Source organism: Euprymna scolopes, chromosome 19 (assembly GCF_053919585.1).
Source record: "Euprymna scolopes isolate OS-2025 chromosome 19, ASM5391958v1, whole genome shotgun sequence".
Taxonomy (NCBI): domain Eukaryota; kingdom Metazoa; phylum Mollusca; class Cephalopoda; order Sepiida; family Sepiolidae; genus Euprymna; species Euprymna scolopes.
The window spans coordinates 145,052,118-145,073,373 of record NC_136500.1 but is presented as its reverse complement, the minus strand read 5'-3'; the positions used below and the strand labels follow the sequence as shown (position 1 = coordinate 145,073,373).

The 21,256-nt window shown below is 29.9% G+C and overlaps 1 protein-coding gene across 1 annotated transcript in view; it reads left to right on the top strand.

Annotated features, from left to right (window-relative positions):
- Positions 1–21,256, top strand: part of LOC145240384 (uncharacterized) — a 569,837-nt gene that overhangs the window by 387,541 nt on the left and 161,040 nt on the right. Inside the window, exons 82-86 of the mRNA XM_080103965.1 lie at positions 1,647–1,679; positions 3,271–3,303; positions 9,926–10,495; positions 16,146–16,193; positions 19,418–19,993. Coding sequence (XP_079960091.1) covers positions 1,647–1,679; positions 3,271–3,303; positions 9,926–10,495; positions 16,146–16,193; positions 19,418–19,993 — 1,260 coding nt within the window. The remainder of the gene's footprint in view (positions 1–1,646; positions 1,680–3,270; positions 3,304–9,925; positions 10,496–16,145; positions 16,194–19,417; positions 19,994–21,256) is intronic.

The following is a 21,256-nucleotide window of genomic DNA, read 5'->3' as shown; positions in this document are numbered from 1 at the left end:
TATCTAATAAAAAAAACGATATTATTTTTACACCAACTTAATATAATTTTTGACACAGAAAACGAACTGGGTTTATAAATTTGTTTTATCTCAAACTGTAGAATAATTTAATAACTAAACTGTAAGTGCAATTAGCTAAAAGATTGCCTTAAAGAAAACAAACCAAGATAAATATAAACAGTGGAAACAACATCCATTATGACTAAGCAATTCTTGTAGCTGCGTATCCAGAAAACCTGACATAGTGATGTGGGATGAGAAGGAGAAAGAAAAAACTTAATAGAAGTTAGTGTCCCCAATAGATGCCTCTGTTCAGCCTCGAAAGACAAAGGATACTCCCTGTAGGGGCAGTTGTGCATGTAATTAGGAGGCAAGGGTTGCATAATCCTCAACCACACATCTCCTGAATCGGCACTGTTTGAGTCCAGTTGCAAGGAGAAGTCCAGAACAACTGGAAACACTTCTCCTGAATCGGAACTTTTTGAGGCCAGTTGCAAGGAGAAGTCCAGAACAACTGGAAACACTTCTCCTGAATCGGCACTTTTTGAGGCCAGTTGCAAGGAGAAGTCCAGAACAACTGGAAACACTTCTCCTGAATCGGCACTTTTTGAGTCCAGTTGCAAGGAGAAGTCCAGAACAACTGGAAACACTTCTCCTGAATCGGCACTGTTTGAGTCCAGTTGCAAGGAGAAGTCCAGAACAACTGGAAACACCTCTCCTGAATCGGCACTGTTTGAGTCCAGTTGTAAGGAGAAGTCCAGAACGACTGGAAACACTTATCCTGAATGGGCACTTTTTGAGTCCAGTTACAAGGAGAAGTCCAGAACGACTGGAAACACTTATCCTGAATGGGCACTTTTTGAGTCCCGTTGCAAGGAGAAGTCCAGAACAACTGGAAACACTTATCCTGAATGGGCACTTTTTGAGTCCAGTTGCAAGGAGAAGTCCAGAACAACTGGAAACACTTATCCTGAATGGGCACTTTTGGAGTCCAGTTGCAAGGAGAAGTCCAGAACGACTGGAAACAATGCCAAGATAAGTGGAAAGCACATATGGCACCTCGAAATCCCAAATGGTCACCCACTTAGCAGTTACCAGGTTCAATGTTGCTTAACTTTATGTTATCCAGCGGGAACCAGTGTCAACGTGATTAGGTCGTACAGTGTTCCCAATGATGCTGGATGAAATATAGCTAAAAGGGGAAAAATAACAACAACAAAAAAAGTTCTTATGTCCCGAATATTTGATAATCTTTCACGTTTCACATGTTCAACTTTTAAAAGCACAGATCTTCCAGATTTACATAAAATCAAATTTGCCTCCAAATGTTTTCCATTTATTTTTGATTTTGTATCATGAACATGCCAAAGTTTAAAAGTATTTTCATGACTATTTTTGTTGTATTTTCCTATCACTGTTTCTGCATTCCCCCCTCGTCTCAACCTTCTTGTATTATTATAATTGCATTATAATTCATAATTTTACTTCCTGCATATCCAAAGGCACATAAAAAAATCGCGTACACACGTCTGCACAGATGCACATATAAACAAAGTAAGCGTTTTTGTGGCACCTCCAGCAAACCCAATAAATATTCTATTTCTCATTCATAAAACATAAACATTCTGCAACACTTTCTTTCACAGTTGAAACAACCACACCAGAACCAGAACCTGTTGGTGAGTCTGACACAACTAAACCATTACCAAGCACCATTTGAAAATATACCATATTACTTCTAATAGAAATTATAGATACACTGACACACGCACTAACATTATATATATATATATATATATATATATATATATATATATATATATATAATGAATGAATAAATCTATATATATATAATGAATGAATAAATCTATATATATATAATGAATGAATAAATCTATATATATATATATATATAATGAATGAATAAATCTATATATATATATATATATATATATATATATAATGAATGAATAAATCTATATATATATATATATATAATGAATGAATAAATCTATATATATATATATATATATATATATATATATATATATATATATAATGAATGAATAAATCTATATATATATATATATATATATATATAATGAATGAATAAATCTATATATATATATATATAATGAATGAATAAATCTATATATATATTGTAATTTTCTTTATAAGCTCTATTACAATTTGTTGAGATTTGCATTATACCGATAAGTCCCCTCTTAAAGAATTGATCTTATTCTTTTCTTTTAAACTCCCCATGAACATTTTAATACATACATACATATATATATATATATATATATATATATATATATATATATATATATATATATATGTTTATTTCAATATTTATCACTGTTATAAATTTTTGTCTGATATGATATTGGACTCTTTTTGCGGGCAAGAACTGTTTTCTTGAATCAGATCTATTTCAACTCTAAGATGCTATCAATATATATATATATATATATATATATATATATATATATATATATATTGGTGCTTACACACTTATGCTACCGGTTATTTTTTTAAAATAGTATTTTCAAGTTAAATTAAAGTTTTACAATATCTTTCTTTATTAAATTGTTAGGTGAAAGTACAGAATAATTACAAAACACTCTTCCCTCCCCGTCTTAAGAATGGGTTTCTAAATAATATTACAATTTCATCACTGTAACATTAGTGCATAATACTTATATATCAAATATTGATTCATCAGAATAATTGCTATTGATTACAAATTCTGAAACTCCAAGATATCTTCCTATGAACATATAATTATATGCTATTAGGAATATACAACTTTTCATTGTTAATTTAGTGATAATTTACTACTTAGCCTTGTTGTTCAATAAAGTGTTACATTTTGTTTAAATATATGGTAAAAGTTTAATTGTAAACCTTATCGTTCGTGGAGCCACATTTAAAATCTAAGATATGCTTTAAACTGAGGTGTCAGGGCGCATCATCAGTGATGCATTTTGCTTTGGTAATTGGAGAGTTTCAGTCTTTAAGCATCATATTTACCTCACCAAGACAGGAGTTGTCTATGATAACCCCTCTATTTTTACAATGTTGCAAGATGCTGTCTTTTATATAATTTATTTATTTTAAATTCCTGCTTATCAAATGTTGATTACACAAGGAATATCCACATAGAATATTAAACATGTGACCGTAGGCACCCTCCCGTTTTTGAACTTCTTGCATACTCATTTACCACAAAACATGAACACAATTTGTTGATGATTCTTTTCACAGTTGAAACTACAACCACAGCACCACAAATCATTGGTGAGTTTAACACAACATATTTTTAACACTCATCTGTCATACATATGCCACATATAATTGACATCACATATAATTGTCATCACATATAATTGACATAACATATAATTGTTAACACGTATAATTGACATCACATATAATTGACATCACATATAATTGTCATCACATATAATTGTCATCACATATAATTGTCATCACATATAATTGTCATCACATATAATTGACATAAAAAATAATTGTCATCACATATAATTGTCATCACATATAATTGACAGAAAGAATCAAATATAATTAACATTCATGAAGAATCACATATAATTGACATTTATAAAAATCACATATAATTGTCATAAAGAATCACATATAATTGACATTTATAAAGGATCACATATAATTGACATTTATAAAGGATCACATATAATTGACATTTATAAAGGATCACATATAATTGACATTTATAAAGGATCACATATAATTGACATTTATAAAGAATCACATATAATTGACATAACATATAATTGTCATCACATATAATTGTAATCACATATAGTTGGCATAACAATAATTGTCATCACATATAATTGTCATTACATATAACTGTCATCACATATAATTGACATAAAAAATAATTGTCATCACATATAATTGTCATCACATATAATTGACAGAAAGAATCAAATATAATTAACATTCATGAAGAATCACATATAATTGACATTTATAAAAATCACATATAATTGTCATAAAGAATCACATATAATTGACATTTATAAAGGATCACATATAATTGACATTTATAAAGGATCACATATAATTGACATTTATAAAGGATCACATATAATTGACATTTATAAAGGATCACATATAATTGACATTTATAAAGGATCACATATAATTGACATTTATAAAGAATCACATATAATTGACATAACATATAATTGTCATCACATATAATTGTCATCACATATAATTGGCATAACAATAATTGTCATCACATATAATTGTCATTACATATAACTGTCATCACATATAATTGACATAAAGAATCAAATATAATTAACATTCATAAAGAATCACATATAATTGACATTTATAAAGGATCACATATAATTGACATTTATAAAGGATCACATATAATTGACATTTATAAAGAATCACTTATAACTGACATAATCACTTGACATTTATAAAGAATCACATATAATTGACATTTATAAAGAATCACATATAATTGATATTTATAAAGAATCGCATATGATTGACATTTATAAAGAATCACATATATTTGACATTTATAAAGAATCCCATATAATTGACATTTATAAAGGATCACTTATGTTTACACTTATAAAAATCACTTATATTGACATTTATAAAGAATCACATATAATTGATATTTATAAAGAATCGCATATGATTGACATTTATAAAGAATTATAAATCAGAACATGGTATTATTTAGCTTCTTCAGACGACTGTTCTCATCTTGAGTGTTATTTACACAACGTGCCCATTGATGTAACCTCGACCTTCTCTAGGTGTATCTTGTTGAACTTGAGAATCTTTTTATTGAACTCTGGAATCTTCTTGTCAAACTCAGGAATCTACACAAAATTTCACATACAATCCTTTATTTAATCCATGGTAGTAACATGCTCTCGTTCCATCAGCCATGACTCGACAAAAGTCGTAAAGTAATTCACAATTGCATTTGGAGTGTCGATTAGACTGAGGATTGAACGTTCAATCTCCAGATAAATATACCTTTCAATTATAATTTTTATAAAGCACGTTATCCACTATGCCACAGCTCTTTGCATTACATCGACAGAAACATTGTGAAAATAACACTAAAAATGAGAACAGTAGTCCAAAACATCCAAATAATAAGAATCTCATTTTGAAAATTCAAAAACATAAAATCAGTATCTGTTTCAAAAATCATTATTTTCACTGATTGTATTTGACACTTACAATATATAAATACGCTTGACACTTGCAATATAGAAATAGGTTTTATATTTATAATATATAAATATTTGATATTTACAATACATACATCCTTTCGACATTTACACTATATACATATTGGACATTTACAATATATAAGTACATTTGACATTAACAATATTTTAATATGTTACAAATGTAGGATATATAATACGTTTGACAGTTACAGTATATAAATATGTTTAAGATTTCTTATATATAAATACATTTGCCATTTACAATATATAAATATTTGACATGAACAATATATACATACGTTTGAAACTTGCAATATTTAAATACGGTTAACATTTACAATATATGAATGTTTGTCAAATTACAATTTATAAATACATTTTACATTTAAAATATAGTAATACATTAGACATTTACAATATATACATACATTTGACATGTACAATGCATAAATAGATTTGAAATTTACAATTTAATTTATTTGACATTTTATAAAAATACATTTGGCATTTAAAATATTTAAACACATTTGACATTTACAATAGATAATAACATTTGGCATTTACAATATGTAAATACATTTGAAATTTACAATAATCCAATTTATTTGACATTTACAATATATAAACACTTTCATATTTACAATATATAAACACATTTTCATATTTACAATATATAAATACATTTGATATTTACAATATATAAATACATTTTCATATTTACAATATATAAATACATTTGATATTTACAATATATAAATACATTTGATATTTACAATATATAAATACATTTGATATTTACAATATATAAATACATTTGATATTTACAATATATAAATACATTTGATATTTACAATATATAAATACATTTTGATATTTACAATATATAAATACATTTTGATATTTACAATATATAAATACATTTGATATTTACAATATATAAATACATTTTGATATTTACAATATATAAATACATTTTGATATTTACAATATATAAATACATTTTGATATTTACAATATATAAATACATTTGATATTTACAATATATAAATACATTTTGATATTTACAATATATAAATACATTTTGATATTTACAATATATAAATACATTTGATATTTACAATATATAAATACATTTGATATTTACAATATATAAATACATTTTGATATTTACAATATATAAATACATTTTGATATTTACAATATATAAATACATTTGATATTTACAATATATAAATACATTTTGATATTTACAATATATAAATACATTTTGATATTTACAATATATAAATACATTTGACATGTACAATGCATAAATAGATGTGAAATTTACAATTTAATTTATTTGACATTTTATAAAAATACATTTGGCATTTAAAATCTTTAAATACATTTGAAATTTACACTAATCCAATTTATTTGACATTTACAATATATAAACACATTTTCATATTTACAATATATAAACACATTTTCATATTTACAATATATAAATTTTTTTTTTTTTTTTTTTTTTTTTTACAAAGGCATCACCACATTATCAAGGCCCAGAGGCCACTCAAGGATAAGGGTTAAAGAGTGTACAGTAGAAGTTGGTCAATATAGTAATCATTAGTAATGAAAATTTGGTAAATTTAATAACTTATATGGAACGGCTCATCAAGAACTTATTTACTTTAGACTTGAACAAAACCATATTGTAGTCAGCCGGAAAGCAGGAAAACGGAAGACAATTCCACAGGCGTGCAGTTCTAAGAAAGAAGCTTTGTTCATGGAATCTACGTTTAGGTTTAGGGACAGATAAAGAGTGGGGGAAATTATTGATAGTGTTTACAGCTAGACGAGTGTTTCTTGTGAAAGTTTGGCGAGGGGGGACCATAGATTGAAGCTCAGTTGAACACTTTCCATGAAAATAACGATACATCAGAGACAAACTCGCAACATCTCTTCTGTGAGATAGAGGTTGCAAGGAGGAGAAAAGGACATCTCCTACGAGGCTACGAAGTCTATTTTGAACTCTATCAAGGCAGGCCAAGTCCTTTCTAGCAGCTCCTGCCCAGATGTGGCAACAGTATTCCATCCTTGGACGTACCTGGCTCTTATATAGATAGAGAATAGCATCAGCAGTGAGATATCTACTGGATCGATAGAAAGATCCCACCATTTTTCCAGCGGCCTTGGCAACAGATTTGATATACGTGTTCCATTTAAGATCAGGAGTAATGGTCAAGCCCAGAAGCTTGTCAAAACTTGAGGCCTCCTGAAGACGAGAGCCATTCATTTCAATTGATGACAAATGTGGATTAGAATGTTGATGATGTAAAGAGAGAAGCTTGGTTTTAGATGCATTAAAAGTAACCAGCCACTCCTTTCCCCATTGTACTACGTGCTCAAGATCAGAGGAGAGAGAATTGGAGAGAACTTGCTCGTTTACTGTCTTAGATGTGGTACCATAAATGGTAGTGTCGTCAGCATAAATGTCTACAAATGATGTAAGGATATGATTTGGAAGATCATTAATGTAGATCAGGAAAAGAGTTGGGCCCAGGATGGATCCCTGAGGGACACCGGCATTAATACTGTGAGCTTCTGATTTTTGCCCCTCAACTACTACTCTTATGAACCTATCAGAAAGAAAGAAAGAAATACATTTGATATTTACAATATATAAATACATTTGATATTTACAATATATAAATACATTTGATATTTACAATATATAAATACATTTGATATTTACAATATATAAAGACATTTTGATATTTACAATATATAAATACATTTGATATTTACAATATATAAATACATTTGATATTTACTATGTATAAATACATTTGATATTTACTATGTATAAATACATTTGATATTAACAATATATAAATACATTTGATATTTACAATATATAAACACATTTTCATATTTACAATATATAAATACATTTGATATTTACAATATATAAATGCATTTGATATTTACAATATATAAATACATTTTGATATTTACAATATATAAATACATTTTGATATTTACAATATATAAATACATTTTGATATTTACAATATATGAATACATTTTGATATTTTCAATATATAAATACATTTGATATTTTCAATATATAAATACATTTTGAAATTTTCAATACATAAATACATTTTGATATTTTCAATATATAAATACATTTTGATATTTTCAATATATAAATACATTTGACATTTTCAATATATAAATACATTTGATATTTACAATATATAAATACATTTTGATATTTGCAATATATAAATACATTTTGATATTTACAATATATAAATACATTTGATATTTTCAATATATAAATACATTTGATATTTTCGATATATAAATACATTTGATATTTTCGATATATAAATACATTTGATATTTTCGATATATAAATACATTTGATATTTTCAATATATAAATACATTTTGACATGTACAATATATAAATACATTTTGATATTTACAATATATAAATACATTTGATATTTACTATGTATAAATACATTTGATATTTACTATGTATAAATACATTTGATATTTACTATGTATAAATACATTTGATATTTACAATATATAAATACATTTTGATATTTACTATGTATAAATACATTTGACATTTTCAATATATAAATACATTTTGATATTTACTATGTATAAATACATTTGACATTTTCAATATATAAACACATTTGAAATTTGCAATTCATAAATACATTGTACATTTAGAATATGTAAATACGTTTTATATTTACAATGTATAAATACATTTGACATTTACAATATATAAATACAAATCAATCCCCTTATCAACGATGTGTTCTGGATACTTTTTTCTCAGATAATTTGCTGAGCCTTTATGGAAAAACAAAATGGATCTATTTCCTAAACTATGGATTATTTCTTTGTTACTTCATAAGGAAAACAAAGCGTATACGTGTTCCTACCTATCTGAACTTTACATAATAATCTCCTCTACAAATTTCTGAACCACAACTGTTAAATCTGACATGGTTTGACTCAGGCAATCAATTTGCTGCAGGTTTGGCAATGCCTGCTATGACGCTGAAATCGATTTTGAATTTTAAATAAATCACTTCTGATCGTACAGTGTTCATCGACTTTCTTTTCTGCTTGTCCCAATAATAGAATTATATAAAACGACAAAACACAAATAGACGATCTTTTTAAACCTGCTCACAGGATAACATTATAACCAGTACATTTTTTTTCACTTTTACTTTTTGTTTTCCCCCAAACAAGGCATATTGCTACCGAGATCAAAAGGGATGCTGTAATTAGGGACCAGAATTATAGAGAGCATCTTAAGAGGAAATTATATCCTAAGATGTTTATTCATATTACATTTAAATTTTTTGCATATTAATATAGCTGTGAAATATATAAAACAACTTTAATCAAAATCTTCTTTCCATTTATGTTGAGATGGATATTATATTTGTGGTTATGAATAATCATATGCATGATGTAAGTGAAAAAAAAAGTGAAGATAAAGATTTGGATTGTCTTTAATTTCTGTATTATCATCCAATATTATTTGTTAGAAGCATTATTTCTATTCTCTCTTTTCATACATATTTATCTATATGTATTTGTATATGTTTCTCTGCATCATTTGTTTGCCAGCGGAATGCCATGCTGCTATGGCTGATATTGTCTTCCTGGTGGACACATCGACTAGTGTGAGCGAAGCTAATTTCAAAAAAATTATCAACTTCATTAAGCATTTCCTGACCGAAGCAGACATTGACCGTGGTGCTGTCCGTGTTGGCGTCGCCATCTACAGTACAAATGTCTATGTCCAGTTTGATCTGAATGACTATAAAACCAAGGAAGACGTTTTTGCAGCCCTGGACAAGATACAATACAGATATGGCAGCACTAACATTGCCCATGCTTTCCGTGTGATGAGGACGCGGATGTTTACTGCTGAAAAAGGAGACAGACCTGAAATTGAAAACATTGGAATCATTATTACTGATGGCGTTTCAAACATTGAGCACTATGAGACTGTGCCTCAAGCCCGCTTGGCTCAAAATGCCGGAATACATGTCTATGCTATTGGCATAGGATTAGCTGACACATCTGAGCTTGAACGGCTTTCTACATCTCCTTCTGAAGAAAATACGTTTATTGTTCAAAGCTTTGATGAATTGGATGTGCTTATGTACAAAGTCTTTGAACAGTTCTGTCCAGGTAAGAGTTCCACAAGAACTACATAATTTATACTCAATCAAGCACTGAATATTCTTGCAACTTCACCTGCAAATTGTCTGCAACAATGTCCACCTGCCAATGCTGTTAGTTTTGTAGACTGATCACACGATATCATTTTTAACTGGAACCACCAATGAATACTATTTTTTATCGATCATATATGATTCAGAGATTGTATTTTACCTATTCATCTGCTGTGGCTTTCTTTCTTCTTTCCTCGTTTTTAATTCCTTACATTTGGAAGAGAAATAAAAAGAGAGGGAAAAGAAAAGTAGATGATCTTTTCTGAATCGCAAATGTTTCTTAACAATTCTTCACTCATTCATTCACTCTTTCATTCATTTAACAATCATTCACTTCTTTTTTCCTTCTTTTTATTCACTCACTGTATGACTTTTTTGCTTATCCAATCATTGACGTATTTCACTTCTATGGTATTTAATATTCATTCATTTCTTAATTTCTTCACATATTCACACTTTGACTTCTTCAATGATTTTGTATTAATGCATTCAATAGTCACTCATTGAGAAAATCATTCATTTCGCTTATTTACTATTCTACTTACTTACTATTCATTCACGAATCAGCTAACCATTCATTCAGTATAGTCACTATTCATTCACAAATTCAATGATCATTCATAATTCACTTATTCACTATGCTCTTAGTTTTTTAGATTGCTCACATAATAGCATTATCATTTGATCTACCAATCAATACATTTTTTAAAACAAAGCGTATTGTTACTGAACCTAAAGGACTACTGTTATTAGGAACCAGATTTATAGAGTCATCTTAAGAGGAAATTGTATACCAAGATGTCTGTTCACATTACATTTAAGTTTCTACATGTTGCTACAGTTGGGGAAATAATGTGCAAGAGAGAAATTCCAGAGGCAAACAGTATGCGAAAAGAAGCTATTAAAGTAGAAAGTTTATAGATTGAGGATCTCTACAGTGAAGGGGTGTGATTTTGCTAGTCGGATTAGTTAAGGGGAGTATTTACGTTGAGATGGTTCAGTAAGTTCATCAGAACATATTTTGTGAAAATACTTGTAGAACAAGCCTAGAGATGTGACAGAGACTAAAGCTCAGTAGACAGTATGGAACCTATCAGGTTAGAAACTCTTTTTTTTTGCACCCTGAACAAGAGGGAGGCATTAGTAGTTGGTGTACCAATCTAGATGTGGAAACAATACGCTGTGCATGGGCAAACGGTGGCTATGTAGAGATCTAGGACATTGACATTTATTTCAATTCATGTTACCTGTGAATATTTAGTTACAGAGTTTAAATATGAGACTTTCGGGATGGGTGCTAACAGATATGAGAATCGGTGATAAGAAAGGTTTCTTATAATTGTTAAAGGAAAGGAGTTTTGTCTTAGTAGCATTAAATATAATCATCCATTTTTGGTTCCATTCCACTACATACTGGAGGTTATTTACTAAGAATTCAGCTATTGTCTTGGATATGTATGCATTTGGTTCGTGCACATGTAAAGAATATTTTCATAGATTGTATTTTACTCATTCCTCTGTTCTCGACATTTTTTTTTCTTTTCTACACGTAATAACACTTTTACTTATTTACCATTTACCGGTTTAGTATTAAATTCTTTTTGCGTTTTACTGTCTATGTATGATGGCTCAAGCCTACAACAGCCTGAAAACTGATATCTGCAGAGTTTTTATGTTTGCAGACAAACACAGTAAAAGTAGCTGAGTCGAGATGTCCCGAAGAAATCCGAGGTGCTTTTTTTTTTTAATTATACTTTCATGTACGTATTTGTGAAGCTGTAATAAGTAAAATAACCAAAAATAAAAAATAAAATATTACGAGTAAAAATTATTTTTATCGTCAACTGATGTTTTATCGAAATACATTGTTCATTTTACTTGTATAAATGAAAGAATGAATATCTCTCCTGCTTTACAAAAACTTCTGGTGCTTTCACTGTTATGTCATGGCGGATTGAGTAAATAAGCTAAGATTGATATTTATTTATCTATCTATCTATCTATCTATCTATATATATATATAAAGGCAACATGTGTGTTAGTGTGTGCACATTTTTTGTATGTCTGGCAAAGGTTTTGTTGGGGTCATTAATTCTTAAAACATTTTATATGCTCCCTAGATTATAATATCTCCGATTTACAAAACAAGGTTGCGTCTATATTTTATTTGAGCGACTTTTACACACTATTTTTGCGATATTTCTTACTCTCTGCGTGTTTCTTTGGCTTTTTCATATAAAAGTGAAACTGATCCAAAACCAAAATCGCTTTGCTGGCCTCCGTAGCCAGCAGGTGTTGAAGGCCGTCAGTTTTGATCACTGTGGGGAATACCTCATCATATCAGACAATTGCTATTCATTAAGACACTGCCAGAGCGTATTTCCCCCACCATGGTGGAAAGAGCTGGCTTCCAGCCAAAGTTAAGCTCGTGATTTCATTTCTCCTGTGTTAACTCATTCACTGTCACTTTTTGCACGTTAACTTTTTGATCGCTAAATTAGAACGCTTTTTAATCCCTTCCCTTCTTGGCCGAGCGTTAAAATGTCAGTGTTTTTTCCCCCTTTTTGTTTTCCACCTTTGTGTCAAGGCTTCAGGTTCGAGACTACCTGCCTAACAAACTTTTTTTCCGGGCACCCACGCTAGTTTTAAATAAAAAGTTCTACATAAGCATCTACTCGATCATTTCTTTCTAATTTTGGGTTATTTTTTACTTATTTCAGCATGACACCTAAATACATCAAAGCATTTTAACTTGAAGTACGGATTTCAATTGTGACTAATAGTAAAAACTCACCACGATTGTTTATTTACGGCCAATCTTGACATCTCAACCCAGATGGTTTTATTGTTTACAGTCTATCAGTACAAAACTCAGCAGGAGCGAGCTATACTCCTAACATACCATCTTATACAAGTTGTAAAACTTCTAATTTTTTTATTCATTTTATCTGGCCTTTCGGCTAAGATCAATAAAAAAAAAATAAAAAATAAAAAATGCGCGCACACACACACACACATACAGAAATTGTGTATATATCCTTTTTGCAAAAACGCTGGGGTTTTCATTAGTTAGCTTTAGATTCCACAGAGTGAATGAGGTATTGTGGTAAATGTTGCCAGTCAAGAGTAAAGTCGCCAAAGACTCCATTTTTACTTTAGTTACAAAGACCCTCCAACACTCCTCTCCCCCGATCTTATAGGGCCTTGTGCCTAAATCTGTTTTGTCTTTTGGAGATTTTACTTTTTTTAAATGTTTTAATTTTATATTGGAATTTTTTTAATTGTAATTTTTTCTTTAAACGAACTAAATTAAATATAAAGATCACAGTGTAATATCTGTTCTGATGCAACACTTAAGTTAATTTTGTCCTTGGTAAATGGAAGGGAAACACTCTTATACTAAGGCAATTTTTTTTATTTTTGCCTACTGCCAGAGTGCCCCTTTTTGGGCAGCTTATGTTCACCCACATTAAAAAGGACCTTGTGTCACATTTTACTCCCGTGGGGAAGCAAATAAGCAGCAACATACTCACATATTTCTCGTGTAGTTGTTTATTTGTATTTACATAGTTTACCATTTAATTACATTTCTTTTTGCTTCAATTTCTTTGTCAAATCTGTTTGTCGAGTGCGAAAGCAATCCAAAGTTTCTCAGCAAGAGGCAATCAGATTTTTAGATTATGAAATTGAAAGCATTTCCCATTTTATTCACACACTTCATTGTTTTCTTCACTGACTAACCAGATCACATTCTCATCTGTTCTATGATCACGGATATGCACATATGATCATCATTTTTTTGTTTTCTTCTATGTTGTTCTTTCTTTATTAAGACTCCTGCGGGCTTAATAAATCATTTATTTAATGGCATTACACACAACAATAGACTGGCAAAAAAAAAAAAAAAAAAATAGAGTATTTATATATAACGTCAAAACGACATTATTTTTGCCCCAACCGAATGTGTGTGTGTGTTAGGTTAGTGCAAAAATAAAGTTGTTTTTACCGTCAATAAAACGACATTATTTTTGCCCCAACCGAATGTGTGTGTGTGTGTGTGTGTGTGTGTGTGTGTGTGTGTGTGTGTGTTAGTGCAAAAATAAAGTTGTTTTTAACGTAAAAAAAGCGACATTATTTTTGCCCCAACCGAATGTGTATGTGTGTCTGTCAGGTTAGCGCAAAAAAAAAAGGTTGTTTTTTATATATAAGTTGAACGTCTAAAAACGACATTATTCTTGCACCAACCGAATGTATGTGTGTGCGTGTGAATTAAAAGTGAAAAACGAAGACTAAATTATTCAGCGTTTTCTCAACCGTTTTGTGGGCTTTTTCAAGAGTGACGGAAATTAGTAAAATAATGGTACAGGTACCATTTTTTTTTACTAATTTTCTTAAAAAACTGGGTGAAAACAGTGGGAAAAGCGTTGGATTATTTGGCCTTCTTTTACCATTTTTTTAATTCATACCAACAAAACTCATTTAATAAACTTTCTTTTCTCCTTCATCATTTCAGTATTTCTTATATATATATATATATGTGTGTGTGTGTATATATGTTTATATGTATATATATACATATGTATCAGTATATATATGTGTGTGTATATATGTGTATATGTGTATATATACATATGTATCAGTATATATATGTGTGTGTGTGTATATATGTGTATATGTATATATATACATATGTATCAGTATATATATGTGTGTGTGTATATATGTGTATATGTATATATATACATATGTATCAGTATATATATGTGTGTGTGTGTATATATGTGTATATGTATATATATATACATATGTATCAGTATATATATGTGTGTGTGTGTATATATGTGTATATGTATATATATACATATGTATCAGTATATATATGTGTGTGTGTGTATATATGTGTATATGTATATATATACATATGTATCAGTATATATATATATATATGTGTGTGTGTATGTATATGTATATATATACATATGTATCAGTATATATATATGTGTGTGTGTATATATGTGTATATGTATATATATATACATATGTATCAGTATATATATATATATACTTGTGTGTGTATATATATATATGTATATATATGTACGTATATATATATGTACGTATATATATATGTATGTGTATGTATATATATGTACGTATATATATATGTATGTGTATGTATATATATGTACGTATATATATGTATATGTATATATATATATATGTACGTATATATATGTATGTGTATATATATATGTATGTATATAAATACATACATACATATATATAGACATATATTTCAATACTTCACTTCAATTTGCCATTTTTTTTACTATCACACGCATCTATATATGTGTGTGCGTGTGCGCACGTGTACACACACACATATACATATATATACACTTTACCTCTGGAAAGTAATGACCTGAAATATACATAGTGTTTTATGTTGTTGATAATTTGCAATCATTTCATCAATTCAAAAAATAGAAACTCTTTTTAATCCCTTATTAAATCAGAAACTATTTTTAAAAAAATTATCAAATTTCGTTTTTTATTACAATCTCTGCACAATGCTGGTCACATTTCTGAACCTATCTTTTCTGCAGTTCCTCCAACTGAACCTCCAACTGAGCCCCCAACTGAGCCCCCCACCGGTAAGTCTGATTCATACCTAAATCTTTTAGACCCCTACTGCATACTGCTCAATTGTATTAGGCATATAAACAAGAGGATGCAATCAAAATAATGTACTGCATTGCGCGGCGTCTTTTATAATTTACCATTATTTTCTCATGAAATTAAAAAGTTAGAGTTTTTTTTTATGTAATTATTAATGGAATTATTTCTCTCCCTTGAAAGTTCATTTTTTATTTATAAGTCATTTATTATCTTTAATTTATTAAAATGGACGATAAGTTTGATTGAAGGTCTTTTTGTTGCTTGTTTTATTTTCTTTTTTTAGATATTAATGATTTTATTTTGTACATAGGACATTTTTTTTTCCGACATGGTTTTATTGTCATCAATTGTTATAACTGCGCTGACTATATTCATATTAATTTGAATGTCTTTTAAATTTCTATGAATGCTTACAAGGACAGTCTAACTAGAGATGTCCGTTCACCTTACACTTAAAGCCATACATGTTAGTACAGTTCGTAGAAAGAGTAATGTTCAAATTCTAGCCGTTCGAGTTATGGTAAGAATGTGAGTTATCGTTAGAATGCAACTGAACGGGATTATAAGAACAAGTAGTTAATAAAAAATGTTAAAAAACACTTTGAAAAAGAGTTAAAACACATTTAATTTTAAAAAGGAAGCACACATCTGGTTGAGATTACTTAATAAATATTAATTCTTCAATATTTATAATATACTTTAGTTTTACCATCTTGGATTATTTTGGTAAATTTAATTGTAATACTTATATATATATATATATATATATATATATATATATATATATATATATATATATATATATATATATATAACTTCATTATTTACTTGTTTTTAACTGTTTTCTTTATCTTGATTGTTTATATTTTCACAAATTTGGGCCACTGTATTTTCCGGCCTATTTCAGGTGCCCTCTGTCATAATCAGTAAAAGTTCAAATGTAAAACGTCATTTAATCCACTCGGGGTAGATTACTCTCATTGCAATGCAAATATAGATCTTACTGTAAAGCAGGTAAGAGTATATTCGACTTTAGATTTATGAATAAAAATTACCATGCTTGATATCTTAATGTACACGTGGCTAAATGGATATAGACATTAGTTAGGTGATATTCTAGAGTGAATTCTACATAGAAATTGTGGGTTCAATCCCTGGTGAAGAAATTTAAGCAGAAAAAAAAACTAACTCAACCGATATGAAATATATACAAGTCATGGTGTGGTATATAGCAAATTTTGGGGTCCACATTTAGTAAAGGCTACCAAAAAGATAAACAGAGCTTTTATAAATGATCATCATGAGTCGCATCTTTTGCTTGGTGTGGATTGTGAACCCATGTGACTTATTTTTTGCCATTTCTTCCGATCCAGGACAAGTTGGTTGATGGACGCCCAACTTGATAGATGCCTGATCAAAAACATTTCCCTCTTTGACTTTCCTCTGCGTCTTTTGTCTTCTAACCCTCAAAGCATAACTTTGACAAGCCAGTGGTTGACTGTTTATAAATGAAGAATTGAAGAAAACAAAATTTTTCATAAACTATTTTATACAAAAGATAAGAAAGTTATTTCATATATTATTCAATTGGAATTCATTATCGAGATGAGTATTATTTATTAATTTATTTACTGGGGACTATTATCCTCATCTTTCTTAGTTTTTGTTTCATGATGTTTCGGACAACTATTCCTCTGGTCTTCATCAGATGGTAACCGTGATGGGATAGGAACTCCGAATCTCCTAACTTCATTGTCAGCAATTACTGCCATCCATAGTTGTTGTCGTCTCACCACGTTTTGGCCAATTAAATAATATATATACTATTCAGTACGGACCCGGCCATGGAAGATCAGATAATAAATAAACATGAATTTATAAGACCTAAAAAATCAGCCTTCATCGCCTTCGGGGCCCGTGGTGCAGTTGATAGAGATGTTGAATCTCTACGGTTCCAGGTGAGAATTGTCTGAAAATAGCAGTTTCAATCCTACCCAAAGCCGGCCAGAGGTTTACTTGGCTAAAACAACTAAGAAAGATGAGGATAATAGTCTGTAATAAATTATTTCATGTTAATAAATGTTCATACTGCAAACACGTGTTTGCTAAAGAAAATTCAGTTCGTAGCCACAAATAAAAATGTTAGTAGTGTGTATGTGTATCTAAGTAGTATATGGTTTCATCTACCTGGGTGCAGTTTTCACAAACAAAGTAGATTGCACCAAAGTAGCAAGATGACATATTGCAATGGCAAAGACAGCAATAATTCTACTAACCAATATCTGGAAAGACAGATCCATTACACAACGCACAAAGAAACGACTCCTGCAAGCTTTAGTATTCTCATTAGAAACATACGGAGCAAAATGTTGGGTCTTGAAGAAAGTCGGCAAGAGGAAAATTGCAACTTTTGAACTGTGGTACTACTGTAGACTTCTTTGTGTAAGTTGGGTTGACAAACATACAAACGAATGGATTTTGGAGAAGATTGGACCAGTGTAAGAATGTGTGCTTGACTAGGTGAAGAAAGTGGGTATGTGAGTCATCAAATTTTTCCGCTTCCTCCAGCCAAAGGCACGGAGAAGGATGTTGAGTGTTCTAGGGTCCTGTTCAAGGTACGGCCAGCTTGAGAATTTTCATGAAAACTGATTTTATTGATCCGTTTTTATAGAAGTTTATAAGTTTGCATTGGCTTACTATTTTCATATAGGCATGTTACTTTTTGGGGGTTGGAACGACTTTCTTTAGTTGAAAATATTTTAAGTTAAAACATTCCTGCAAAAACTTGCTTGCATTAGGAAGTGAGGAAGAAAGCGAATCCAAACAAAGAAAGAAAAGGGTAAGCAATTATTAGAGCCATTTGTTTTTAGTATTCGTGGGAATCTCTTAGGGATTCAGTTGTGACAATGGAATAGAGAATAAAGGGGGTTATATAAATTTCTGGATTATGAAAAGAGGCACCTGAAAAATATCAAGGAGTACAACAGTCAAGATAAGAAAATGCCAGCATCTCATGAACAAAACAATGTAAATAATGGAAATAACAGTATCTCATCTAAGAAATATCATCAAATATTCGTCTGTTTCAATTCTAATCCTATATTCAGTCTTATAAACAGAATCTTTACTAATGCTGATGATGCTATACCTTCAGGTTTGTTGATCATGTTGTTTTATCTTTTCCCGCGCTTTGCGATAGGTGAATGCAGCGCTGCGCCATCAGACATAGTCTTTGTGATTGATTCATCGACCAGCGTAGGGGAAAATAATTTTCAGAAGGTGTTAAATTTCATCAAGAACTTCCTGTCTGGAGCCGAAATTGGTCCTGAATTTGTGCAGGTTGGCATCTTGCTCTATAGCACGGATATTAACATTCAGTTCCACCTGAATGATTACAAAGAAAAAGGAGACGTACTTGCTGCAATCGACCGCATCAAGTACAGGTACGGAAGTACCAATACCGCTGGTGGCATTGAAGCAATGCGACGCAACATGTTCACACGTGAGAATGGAGATCGCCCATACGCAAAGAACATTGCTTTCATTGTCACTGATGGGGTATCAAATATCAATGCCTACAAAACAATGGAAGAGGCCCGGAAAGCCCGTTCCGAAGATATCCATATCTATTCCATTGGAATTGGCTTGGATGAGACAACTGAGCTGATGGCGTTAGCTTCTGAGCCGGCCGACAAAAATACATTTACAGTTGAAGATTTCGACGGCCTTGAGAATTTGAAGAAGGAAGTCTTCGATACTTTCTGTCCCACTACAGGTAAGGCTTCTATCTCAGCCACTGCCGTAGAGAAGCACCTCAGAATTTACGTCACTTTTCTTTTTCTCGGTTCACCTTGGCCCAACATGCCAGTCACCTTCTTCACAGAGTTTTCCTACATGTTTTTTTCCTACATGTATTTTCCTACATGTTTTTTTCCTACATGTATTTTTCTACATGTTTTTTTCACATATCTTAAATGAAAGCACAATTATTGACTGGTGTAATCTACTAAAAAAGGAAGAACGATTATTTTCCTTTACCTGCTCATTTTATTGCCCATTTGATTAAAAAAAAGAAATACTTGATATTTAAAATATGTTTTAAGCCGATTTATTTAGTGAAATAGTGATTTGCAGTAGCCATTTTGAATTTCAACAGAATCTAAAAACAAAATGCAGAAACAAGTAAATACTAAATATTTGGCTTCCATATTTTCACCCTTAATCGCTTCAACTCTAGTTATGTACTTAGTTTCTGTCAATATTTAAAATGGCCCCCACAGATTATTTTACTTAATAAGTTTAAGCAGAGTAAAAAGTAGATTTTGGCTTTACTTTAGACAGTCTCACTTCCCTTATTGTGTCCTTTAGTCCTTACATTGCATGAGCGATGTTTCTGACAAAGGGGGAAGAACTGCTGTTTTTTGGTTGGAATCTATTCATTTAACACTGATGGTTATTTTTTGACTTTGAAGTGTGTTTATCTGGAGCGATTACCATTAAAAGTCACTATTTACAAGAAAATAAATTGGCTTAAAACTTCTTTACAACATTTGTTATGTATTACAATATTACAACATACAGTTCATATTATTATATATATTCAGATTATTATTATTATTATTATTATTATTATTATTAAATATATAATCTATATCATATTTTTCTTAGTCTGTCTCTCTGTTTATCTGTCTGCCTGATCCATTTCTACTCAGAAACTACTGGATCTATCTGGTTGAAATTTTGTATGGATCTTTGTTATGATAAGGTTCAGCGAACTAAGTATTATGGCATCCGTTTGATGCAGGAATAATTAGAGATTAATATTGATTAGTTACCACAGTATCACATTTATTCTAGAAGTTTCGCATGAAGCACTCATTCGAAGTCAACTGGCTATAACTTTTACCCATTTTTAATGGGCTAGAAACTTTAGTTAAATACGATTTTTTTAACAAACATGTTACAAATGAGTAGGTAAATCAAAATAAAGTGTTTTTGACAAATTTTTAAACTGTTTTTAAAAAAAAATTAATTTATG